The sequence below is a fragment of the Lagopus leucura genome, unplaced genomic scaffold (genome assembly GCF_019238085.1).
Source record: "Lagopus leucura isolate 7727_CA_CO unplaced genomic scaffold, USGS_WTPT01 Super-Scaffold_100051, whole genome shotgun sequence".
Lineage (NCBI taxonomy): Eukaryota > Metazoa > Chordata > Aves > Galliformes > Phasianidae > Lagopus > Lagopus leucura.
In genome coordinates this window covers 415,458-427,542 of record NW_024962297.1, presented here as the reverse complement: position 1 = coordinate 427,542, position 12,085 = coordinate 415,458, and the positions used below count along the sequence as shown (strand labels likewise).

At 44.1% G+C, this 12,085-nt stretch overlaps 1 protein-coding gene across 9 annotated transcripts in view; it reads left to right on the top strand.

Annotated features, from left to right (window-relative positions):
- PUM1 (pumilio RNA binding family member 1) overlaps positions 1–12,085 on the top strand; it is a 66,028-nt gene that overhangs the window by 8,424 nt on the left and 45,519 nt on the right. For all 9 annotated transcript variants that reach the window (XM_042885551.1, XM_042885552.1, XM_042885545.1 and 6 more), the window contains one exon: positions 7,143–7,211. In XM_042885551.1, the coding sequence (XP_042741485.1) occupies positions 7,152–7,211 (60 nt within the window). In that variant the 5' untranslated portion in view covers positions 7,143–7,151. The remainder of the gene's footprint in view (positions 1–7,142; positions 7,212–12,085) is intronic.

Here is a 12,085-nt window from a genome sequence, read left to right as displayed (position 1 = left end):
CCACAGCTGTGTCTTGGTTGTAAACTTAGCTGATTCAGATTGGCTGTTGATTGGAAATCTTAACAAAGCTGTTCCAGAGCACTGAGTGTGGTCATGCTTCTACCAGTTTTAAAGCTGTCTTCTCTGAATGATGATCTTACGGGTCTGTAGAGAACAAACTCTGCTTTGTTTGCAGATATCGTGTGATACTGCATTCCCTCTTGTCAAGTGATCTGCTCTAAGATATTGCATTACTCCTCTTCCTTTGTTGGGGGTAACTCTTGTTCTAGAGCAGTTGTTTTTATTGGGAGCATCTGGCTGTGCTGTTTATGTTGTACTGCCCCTGATGCTGTACCAGGTTAAAACTTGGCTGACTTTAAACCCCCAAACGAGTCCCTCACCTGCTGCAAGCAGTCTGTGCAGCAAGGAGCCATTTGCATCTGTTCCTAATGGCAGTGCTGCACTTGCCACTGAACTGAGCATTGCTTGGGTCCCTTGCTTGCACCTTTCTCCCTCTGAACTTAAGCTTCCAAGGGTTACAGTAGAGGTGAGAGTGAAAGGAAGAGGTCACGCAGGTCAGTTCTTGGCAGCCTAGGATGCTCGCACATTGCCACTGGTCTGAGCGTGCACTGGGAGGCAGGGGATGATTTCCCCAAGTGTTACCAGCTCCTGAGGGACAAAATTAAGACTGCTGCTTCTGTAATCCAGCACTTTGAAAACTCATGCCCCAACAGCGCGTACCCAAGGCATCGCAGGTTAACCTAAATTCCATATTAATGAGGCACTTCCCTCGGTGAATAAAATCTGAGGAAAAACATAATTAGCGAACTGAGCTGCACCATGCTGAAAGGCTGCCTTTCTTGCATCTATTTCTGTACCCTGAATCATTAATCATCTTGGCTACGTGCCATGTGGAGCATTAACCAATCTGTGATTTCAGTGGCTTTTTGCTTCGGATGCTAATAGTAGTAGCAATGCTAACATGAATCCTTTACTACAGAAATAGTAGTTAAACCACCTAATCCCACCTAATACTTGGGACTTCGCATTCTTTCTTTACTGCCTATTGCTACGGGACAGGACTAAAAATAGTGCTGTAATCAGTTGATGGAACAACATATTTTAACCCTGGATCTGGTTGTTAGTGGAAAGCCTGTTGTCGAAAGCGTGTGGTGCTTTTCTTATTGTCAGCTGGTAAATACTTCCCCCCCAGATGCTATATATAGCGTGCATGCAGAGCAGATTTATTCTTTTAAATAACATGCTATGTGAGCTGTTCGAAGCAGAGAACACACACAGTCTCCCACAGCTGAGTGAGGCATTTATTTCCATCTGAAATTTGTAAACCCTTAGTGGTAGTTACTTTAAAAGGCAACGTGTAACTATATAAATCAGTGCTACTAGGTATTCAGGCTGTTGAAGTTACCTTTTTTTCCTTTCCTCTGTCCATTCTGAATGATGCAGGCAGCAGCTAGAATGTTTTTGTTTCTTATCCTCACTGCCTTAATCTTGAAGTTCTTGCAGTAATGTTTGCTTTTTTAGGAATGTTTTCCCAGAAAATAAAGGTGCGTTTTCTTCCCCCGTTAAAAATTGAGCAAGACTGAAAATCTGAAGGCTTAATGAATGGATACTTTGCAAGACATTTACCTGCACGTTAATGAAATGAATATCCAGGAAGCAGTCACACTGTTGAGGTGCTTTACGTGAGCACCTGCAGTGTGTTTGTGTGGACAGTGAGAGCTTGGAGTCCCATTTCTCACAGAAACCAACAGGTGCTATTGCTCTTAGGAGCTGAGAAATCATAACATTTTAATCTCTCCTGATAACGTAACAGGAATGTGATTTCCTGCATTACTCTGCAGGAGCAGGAAAGCAAAACAGTGGTAGGACAGGGAGGAGGTTGCTTTGTTAGCAGTGTATGGAGCTTAACATTTTTGGAGGACTTCCTGTAGACTTGCTCACTGTTCAGTCTGTGCTGAGCATTTCCCATGGATGGCAGATGAGCTCTGAGATCTTTCCCAGTCTGATGGTAAGATCTGTGGAATACCCTGTGCTAGGTTTGCTTGGCTGGCTGTGGACCCTGTAATTTACTGTAGATCAAAGACCTCTTGAAAGCAGCCATTTACGTGTCCCAGCAGAACTCAGTCCTGCCCTTGCAGTGCCCATCCTGCCTCCGGTTCAGCAGATGGCGTACAGGTTTTTGTGCCTCCTGGGCAGAGGTAGAGCTGGGGAGGTGGAGCAGTGGTAGATAAAGTGCTGTGATGCATGTGGAGGGTGAAGGGGGATGAGAGAGGTCCTGGTTTAAGAAAGTGTTGGGGAAGGAGAGGGGAAGCCTTTGAGATGAGGCCTCAGTTTTAGGAAGAGGGAAGCTGGAGAAACTGGAGTTGAGGCTTGCAGCAGCAGTTTCCTCATTTGCTCTAGTTACCCAATTTAACATAATTGGCTTAATAGGAATAGATAGCTTAAACCTTCTTCAATCACTGTTACTGCTAACAAATGCAGGTATTTGAGCTTCTTAAGATGATGCTATGTAAAAATAAAAAAAATTCCCTTAAGCTTTTAGAGTTTGTTTCAGTCTGGGTATTTTTCAGAGTGAAATCTTTTATTCTCCAAAGGACCTTCTTTGGTTTTTCTTTCCAGTCTGTGTTTATTTGTTTAATTCTACCTCCTCTCCCTCTTACTGGGAAATGATACTTGCATGAGCATGAAAAAGAAATGCTGTGACCCTTCATGATTAAGGGTGGAATGGAGCTTCTGGAAGTTTTGCAGCATACCTGTCTAGATGAATATAAACTGAATACAAATGAGGAGTCCTTAATATATAAAACCAGTGTACGATCCCCTGAGTTACCAGCACGTCCTGGGATGTGGAACAGTATTACCTTTTGAATTTGTGTGTAAAGGTCACGTTAGGAATCTGTAGCACCGTGTTTGCTGAATGTAAGGTGCAGCATTAAGACTGATTATTGACACTGGTATTTACTGAGAGTTAGCACTGGGCTGCTTTGCCTGTAGCTGTCACTTCTGGGGAAAAATAAATGTATGGCATGCAAACGGTGATACTGCAAATCCTAAAGGTAAATACGCTGTTGCTCTGCTGTTAATTTGGTAGGCCCTTCAGATCCCTGGTTAGTGACCGTAAGGACAGCTTGTGGCGGCGCTTCCTGTTACTTCAACTGACTGCAGAATTCCTTTTGACAAGTGCCATTTAGCCCTGGGCCCTGCTGGGTGTGCTGGGTTAAATTTAACAGGAGTTCTGAGAGCCAGCAGTGCAGCGTGCCCCATCGGTTGCTTGGGTTTCAGGTGTGTTTATGGCTGTCTTCCTGTGGGTCTGTTGGTGTGCAGCTCATGCTTCCCCAGCTTTCCCTCCGTTTCTAGGATTCTAGTTTCTTAGCGCTGCTTTTTTTTTTTTTTTTTCTTTGTTAGAAGTTCAGCTTCTTATAAAGCTTGTTTCTGAGGGCTACAGAGTGCTTTGTTTGGGTTTGTAGCATGGCACAAATTGCCTCTAGCTCTTGGAATGCTGCTGCCTCAATCTCTGCCACATTGATGCAGCTGAGAAGCACTCCAGGTGTGGCAGGACAAGTGTCTGTAGGTTTGAGGCTGGGGAAGTGTTTGCTTCTGAGTTGCTGTCATTTACAGGGCTTCATTGCTGCAGAACTTAATCTAATTTAGAGAAAAAGAGGTGGTTGTCCTGCATGCATTGACTACCTAACATGGATCAGCTGCCTGCTGTTTGAGGGGCTGGAAATCTGCAGTGATGTATCTGATGCACAGTTGCCAACAAGCTCTACTGCTGTGTGGGAGGCTGAGTTTGGGAAGTGACCATTGACCCAGAGATAAATTGGTTTGTGCTGTTGAAATCCACAGTAGGTAGGAGTGGAAAGTGTTCTGTTTTGTCTTGTCCTCTCTAACATGGGCAGTGGGGATCAGAGCTATTGAAATTGAAAAGGGCTTGAGTTCTTCTTGGCTTCAGAGTAGCCCTGGTGATGTTGTGTGGTTTTTTTTTTGTTTTGTTTTTATTTCATGAAACTGCAAATGGGAATTGGAGGTCTGATCTAAAGTGAGTACTGAGTAATACAGCTATCTATTTATTGTGTGTTTTTCAGAGCAAAGGAGAGAACTGGTTAAAGGGCTTCAGAGAGAGCGGAACAGAGCAGCCCTGGGCTTTGCTGCAGCCCGTGGGCACAGCTTGCAGGCAGACAGCACTAGAACTTGCACCAGCAGAGTGGCTCTGAGCTGCAGTGCACTCCAGTGACACACATTTTTATATTAATGTGCATAGAAATGACTTGACTTGAATGAGATACTCATTAAGTTTGGTGAGATTTACATGATCCCTGAGCACGCACGCAGCACGGCGTGAAGGTGAGGCACACTCCTGTGCATTGGGATTGCTGTGTAACTCATTCAGAAACAGCGTTTCTGAAAGACAGCTCAAAGGCCTTCATGTTGTTAAGCAGGCTTCAAAAGAAGGCTTGCTGGTTTTCTGTGTTGCCAGAGAGTGAGCCCTGAGCCCTCTTCATAGAGGGTCGAGAGGTCCGTTCTGTGCAAGTGCTGAAGTGCTGTGTTGTGCTCTGCGGGTTGGAGTGCCTGGAAGAGGCTGAGGGCTGCAGCTGAGGGCTTTTCAAGAAGCCTGTTTTGTTGGCTGGCTTCTGAGGTGGTTGTGAATACAGACAGCTGACTTCTCTTGCTGTCATTCCTGGTGTTTCTCAAGATCGCATCTTCTTCCAGGGAACCGGCTTACCGTCCATGTAGTGATAGCAGGGGCTCTTCCTTGTGCAGCCACTTTCTCTTGGCACTGTCTTCTGGATTTCTTTCAAAACCAGAGTTGGGTAGTGAAATACATTTTATGATAATCAGATCTTGTATACATTAATGCTGATCTGTGCATAAGTTCTTTCTCAGTGGACCTCCTTGTTTCCAGTGCCTGCACCGTCGTGGTGCTGCCCTCCATGTCTATGCTTGTTGTAGGGCAGCAAGAGCTAACAGGGGTAGATCCCAGTGAGGCATGAGGCCATTTATAACCCATTTACCACTTCAGGGTATAGCCTGTCTTTTGGAACACAAAGCTCTAAGCAGTCACGGCTTTGGTTGAAAGTTCTGCTGTTTGAGAAGGTATCTATCCTTGTTTGAACGGAAATAAAGGAACCCTCTGATGTCATGTTCACCTCACGGAAGAAAATGAAGGGATGTTGCTAGTTGATGTTATGAAGTGGAAAAATGAGAACAGGATATTTGGGTATGGCCTTAGGAAAAGGAATAATAAGCAAGTTTATATTACAGACAAATCAGTAAGATGCTCAGTGAAGGCAAAGGAATGATGTGACTGAGAAGGGGATCTCATACGGTAGTTATATGCAGCTTGGGCATCCAGTACCCAGGAGTTGGGCATAGGGAACTGATTTAGAAAATAATTTAATCCATAATCATTAGGATTGCTGTATTGTTGTGAGTTTGGTGAGAGATTGTGAACTTGTATTGAAGGCTTTGAGCGTGCTGGAGATGCTGGTGTTGTCAATAGGTACAGCAGCTTTGGCTTCTCTACAGAGAACTCAGGCCTCTTGTCTTAAAACAGAAACAAAGCATACTCATAGCGAGGTCTTGACTCCATTGGGCTGGAAATAGTGGTAGGAATACCAGAAGCCACAGTCAGGCTTCAGATCAGCGAGCATGGTGTGACTGCTTGCAGCACTGATGGTGTGCGAGTGTCTCAGCCAGGTTTTTTTCCTTTATGCTATGTCAGCCACCAGATGTTATAACTGACTTCATTCCTTTGACCTAGAGGTGCCTGCAAGTGGTGAGATGGCTAAACAGAGTGTCTTCAGCATCCTGAAAAGCTCCTGTAAAAGGGCTGCAGTGACAGTGTGTGGATTACTCATAAATAAGTGTTGTATAAACTATTACCACTGCTCCAACAGAAACCTGTATCAGATCTGTGGGGTTGCAGGGTTAGGTAAACACACAGTAGGAGGTGTGTAGTGTTGCTTGTGTGCCATCTGAAGTGCTTCTGGCTGTTGTAATGAGGGCTGCACTGATTCAGGCCTCTTACCTGGGGAGGGCAGCAAATGAACCTGAACCTTGGCACGTGCCTGAACTTCTGTGCTTCGTCCTCAAGTCCATGGTATTGTTTTTATCTCCTGCTTCTGCACGTATGCTCAGTGGCTACATCTGCAGGAGTTTGCCTGGATGAGATTTGGGGGTGCAAATCAGGAAAAAGAAAAACACCAAAACACCATGTTTTCTTGTATTTTCCATTTCTGATTGATTTAGCTAACAGTTCTAAACTGCTGCTTTCTGCTGTTCTAATTGAAGCTGTTTTTATCTAATCGTGATCCAGAGCAGCAGCAGAAAAATCGCATCACTGCTGTAGTGTGGCTGTAGGCCTTGCAGTGAGCAGGAGGCCGGCGTGCCCAGCAGCACGGCGCCTGCAGAGGTGGGGAAGGAGCCCCTTGCTCTCACCTGTGCCTTGCCTACCTTGCCTCAGCTTGCAAGTGCTGGGTGCTGCGGGGCTGCCGCACACACTGCTGACCCCCTGGGAAAGAGGAGACCCCATGAGGAGTTCAGGGCCTTCTGCAGCCCTGGGATACAGCTTGAAGCACTGATAAGGGTAAAATACCTGACAGGTGACATCAAGACTTTGTTTGCTCTACTTTCTTCATCCCCTGCCTCCTGTTTTATGCAGTTCTATTTTGTTTAATTTGCTTTTTGTTTCTAGCACTGTTTTTTGTGTTGTTGTAGGTTCAACGTAAGTCTGCTGCTTTTATAAGTCTTAACTTGGTCTTGCTTAAGAGGAAATGCTCCTGATTTGTTTTCTTATGCAATAACTGCTTTTCCTGAAATGATGCACCTCAGTGTGAAAGATTGATCTTCAAAATAAACTTGGCAAAGGTGGTTACATTAGACTTTGTGTCTTAAAATAGTTGTTGTTTTTGCCTTTTTTTGTGCATACATAAATCTAATGCTAAGAGTTCTGTCTTCTGGGAATCTTAAAGGTAAGTCATCTCTTGGTGCTCAGTAGCCTTGTTGTGTGCTGCAATATAGGCTGTAGCTCATGGTTTGTCTCAGAAAAAATGCTGTAGACTGTAATAATAATAATAATTAAAAAAAAAAAAAAAAACACCCAAGCATTTCTTCATGTGCTTTTCTCACCCATCTGTGAATAGGTGCGTTCTATGGATGAGCTGAACCATGATTTTCAAGCGCTTGCTCTGGAAGGACGGGCTATGGGAGAGGTAAGTAAAAGGCCTACGGAAGAAAATCTGTATTTTGGGGGGAGGAGGTGAATGTGTAGGAGGCTTTTGAGGTTGCTGGTATGATTCTGAACTTGAGTTCTGTATTATGGCTGTGAAGTTTGTGTGTGTGTGCTTTAACAAAACAAAACCTGTCAGGCTGGATGTGTCTTAGTAGGAGGAACAGCTAAGCCTTCCACCTGTCGCATCATCAAACAGCAAAATGGTGGCTGTAAAAGAACAGTTAGAAATCTGCCTTATGACGAGTGTTACAATACTTGGAGCGTGCTTATTTTGGGATCCCGTGATCTCAGGCCCCACAATATTGTGGGGTTTGGCTGTCAGTCATTGTCTGCTGCCCGGTTTGTGCTCCTGGCCACCTACCAGCTCTAGTCGTAAAGCATAGGGCTGTGTTTCAGGTTGGAATAGCTGGTGGTGTAAGCAGGGGTTTCAGAAGTGGTCAGTGCTTTGGACAGGTGAAAGGACTGAGGAGGAGCTGTCACATAGCAGATGCTCTGTTTCCAGCTGCGTAGCACAACAGCATGAATTTCCTCAATCTCACTGTGCAGTAAGCAGGCAGTAGAGTTGGGGAAGATGCATCTTTTTCTTTGAATAGAGAACTTGCCTGCTTATGCTGACTTGGAAGAGCAAGTTACTTCTAGATGGCTGTTACACATTCCTGAAAGTTGGGATGTAAATGCTTGTGTTCTTGCCTAGTTCCTTTTTCTTTTGTAGCCAAGCCTTCTGGCTTATGGAAGAGCAGAGACAAGAAAATCTTGTCTTGCAGGAGGATATTAAGGCATGGAGGGTCTGTCTCTAGCGTAATGCAGGTCTTTTGCTTTGGAGAGGCTTCTTTGCTGCATTCCAGTCTGTGAAATTCACATCGGTTTATTTTCCCCCTCTCCAATGATTCCTATTTCTGTAACATAGTTTATGGACTAGATTAAAAAGCAGCCTCTGGAATCCAGAAATGGTTGGTGGGGAGAAAACAGAAAGCCAGGATTGCTGTGTAGTGCCTTCTACCAGGTGGAAGACCCCTGAATTCCAGGAATTCAGAAGCCAAGCTTCTTTACTCTCTGTTCTTTCTTCTCTGGAAGATAATAATGCTGAATTGCATTTCAATCTGATAGTCTGTGAAAGGAAAACCTCTGTGTTTCTGGATCTACATTGATATTATTGACCAAGAGTAGAAGAAAATAATTTAGAAAGGAGAAAACATGCCATTACAAATCCATCTAAAGCTGCTGAGAAACAGCTGATGTACCTCCGTATGTAACATGCCAAAGGGATGATGGGTGTGAAAGTTCTGTAAATATGACTTGGCAGAATGTTCATTTTCAGATACAGAGTGCTCAGGTTCTCTGTTTGCCTGGTCAGAGTGAGAGTAAAATTGTTCTGTGCTTAGTGAGGCGCTAGGTCATGGCAATCTGAATGCCTGAAGGGGTTCTTAACTGCTGATTTTTACCATCTCTTGATTTATTCAATGATTTGTTGAGAGAAGTGAAGTTAGTGTTTCTTTTTTTATCTTCTGGATATGAGATTTTCTTTCTGAGCCTTCTAAATGATGACTCACTTCTTTCTCTTTTTTTTTTTTTTTTTTTTTTTTCCCCTTTCCTTTCTTGTGACAACTGGAACTTTGAGACGGCATCCTTCTGTTGTTGGGCTTTTCCATACACTGAAGCAGGCATGTTTCTTCCAGGAGAGATGGCGTTTCACCTTATTTTTGTCTAACCTAAGTCACTATTCCTTATTTCCTGTAGGTTTTTCTCAGTCACTGTGGTTTCCTTTCTTCGTCCACTGAATTTTCTCTCTGTTTCTTGAGGAATTTCAACATACATCCACCTGCCCAATTTTAGGAGTTGTGTAAACTGAGATCCTTGCTTCTGATTCTTAGCTGCAGAGAGTTAATAATATCAGATCCAAAGTATGATATTGAAAGCCCTGGGGGAGAAACATGAGTAGAAGTGTTTCTTTGTACATTTGGGAAAACAAAGCATTTAGTCTATCTTTTATCTTCCTGTTTCCTTGCTTCTTGGTAAGCAGTATCATCACAGTTTTAGTGGTTTGAGGAGCTTGCATCTCTTAAGACATCAGAGCTTTTTAAAAGGGCGCAGTAAAATAATTTATCTGGATTTTAACAGCAGGCTAGGTGACTTTTGATTTGTGATGAACAGATAGTGTAATCTGGGGAAATTAAGAGTGGTTTAAAAACCCACAGCTTTCATCTGTATTGTGGCTGTCTCTGTCTTCAGAATTGCACCTTCCTCCATTTAACTGTGTTAAACTCCTGTACAACGTCTGCAGAAGAGAATGTAGTACAGGGAGTGTACAGAAGCTAGTGAAGCAAGAAGCAGAATGAGGGTTCTGTTCAAAAATTGCCCCTATGGAGCTGGTTGGTTTTGCTGCTTCAGCACACAGACCAGAATGCGTGTCCTGCCTCTCATGCTGTCTTCTGAAATCTTTGATCACACAGCAGTGATGCTTATCTGAACCTTAATGTGTTGTGCAAGTTCTTTTTCTTCTCAGGCCCTCAAGACAGGGGAGGTGGGTGCCTGCTTTTCTTCACTTGCATCCCTCTTATCTGGACCTTAGCAATATTGAGTATTCGTACAGCATCTTTTTTGTGTAGTGGACGGTGCAGAGAGACCAGAGGTGGAATCTGTCTCCTTCATCAGCACGTGTATTTTGAACTGAACGTGCCCCATTTGATAGTAGGTGCTGCTGTGAGGTAAGGCTGCAGCTGGAGTGAGAGAGCAGCTGGTTGAGCAGCTGGAACTGCTCCTCCAGAGCACGGCTCATGGGAGCAAAGCCGCTGAGTAGCTGTGGGTCTTAACTTCAGAAATGCAGGAGTTGGACCAAAAACTCAGAAGAAGATGTCTGAGTAACAGCTGTTTTTTTTTATTTTTTTTTTTTCCCCACTTGTAAAAAGGGAGGCTGGTAGGAAATACTTCCCATGTTTATCACAGGCGTTCGATTACTGTGCTCTGGGCTGCAGTCCACCAAGGTTCTGGTGCCGCACTCTAGGCTGGCTCTGCCTTCAGCCAAGTTCCTACAAGCCCCGTGGCTCCTTGCAGCAGATCGACAGCTAGGGCTGAAGTGGCACATGGATCTCTGTGTGCCTGATCATGTCATCACTGGTACAGATGGGCTTTTCTGATGTGGAGTGGTTGTCACACTGGGCTTCAGCATTCCTCTGTCTGCTCTACAGCCAAAAAGAAATGACACCACGTGACATTGTTTTCACCACGAGTGATGTCTTTGCTTTCTTCTCATAAATTTCTCATAAATTAATGATTAATTGGCTGCTGGACTATGGACTACTGAAAGATGTGAATAATTTTTCAGTACAGTTTTGTTAGTCATCTGATGCTAGCAGCATTGGAAGTGGGAGGACTGTGGGTGTGCAGTGCCCCAGAAGCTGGGGATGCTCAGAGCAGGGTCTGAGCAGCATCTCACCAGGAGCAGCTGGATCTGCACTGGTGGCTGCAGAGAGGCAGCTCATGTCTGTGGGTCTGCTGCCATGCATTTCACAGCTTGTCAGCACAGCAAGATGGAGGGGTTGTTGTTTAGATCTTCCACGCTGTTCCCAGTAATGTCATCCTGCCTCTTCTTTATGTGCTGGCTCTTTTTCTGCCAGAGCCCTGCTAGCAAGGCACAAAGCTGCCCACGGTTCAGGGTGGGGTAACGAGCTGTCCTGGCAGCAGGGAGCTTGTCAGAGGGATCCAGCTCGGGCTGCTGCTTGTGCGCTCAGTCTCGACACGGTTTGCTTTTTGGAGGCAGCATTTTTGAGGGCAGATAACATCTTAGCGTTTGTAAATTTGCAGTGCTGCCCAAATGGGACCTGTGAATACGTGCTCTGCCTGTCTGTACCTGTTACTGCGGAGAAACAGAGTTCTCCAACTGCTGTGGTGGGGCACAGATGGCTTCTTTTATCTTAATATTTGCATTGTCTGAAGGGGATCGGTTTACTTAATTTGTCTAATTCATAATCCCATCTCAGGGGGCCCATACACACAGGCTCAGTACTTGTTGACGTAGCATTGCTTTTGTTGATGTCTATGTCATCCCTCCTCCCTGTGCTAAATTGAATATTGGCCTAACTCTGTAAGTCCTTTGTAAGAGGGCTTAGAGGGATTATTTTCGTACTAGATAAGGTCAATTTTAATAAACAAAACAGAACAAATGACCTAGTCTGCTGACCTCTGCTTTTTTTTTTTTTTTTTTTAATCTTCACACTGAAGAACTTGGATTATTTTTGCTGGAATAATTTTTCCTTCACAACTAGCAACTTTCCCTAAGGGAAAATTCATCATCTTGGTGGGCTGTTCTGTACTTCAGTGGAAATAATTGCTGAATCTTGCTGACAGGGTGAGGACCCCCTTTACATCTGTTGCAACTGTCTTTTGGTTGCTTCTTGCCCTTCCCAGCTGTAAACACACACAGAATCCATATGGAAATTAAACTTTAGTGTTCTTTTTCTACTGAAGTGAGAGCTTTCAGTCTGAAACTTTATGTTCTGGGGAAAAAGATTAAACTGCAGGGAACAGAAATGCTGTTATTTTTGTTGTGCAGTGTGTGTGAGATAGCAAGTATCAGAACGTTGTTCTAATCCTTATTTGTGATTCACAGCAAAACTATAAGGTGTTCAGGTACAGTTCTTCAGGACCACATTGTTAAAGGGCAAAATAAGAAAGGGATAGAGGGTATGTGAAACAGTAGAGGATAAAATTACTCTGAAGTCATCCTCGAGCCAGAGGACAGAGTCTTGCTGTCTTTTGTGGTAGTGAATCAGCTTGTTCTCAAGAAAATAGAAATGTTTATTAAACGAGCAACCAACATGTAAATAAAAGCTTGCTCTGTGCATGACACTTCATAAC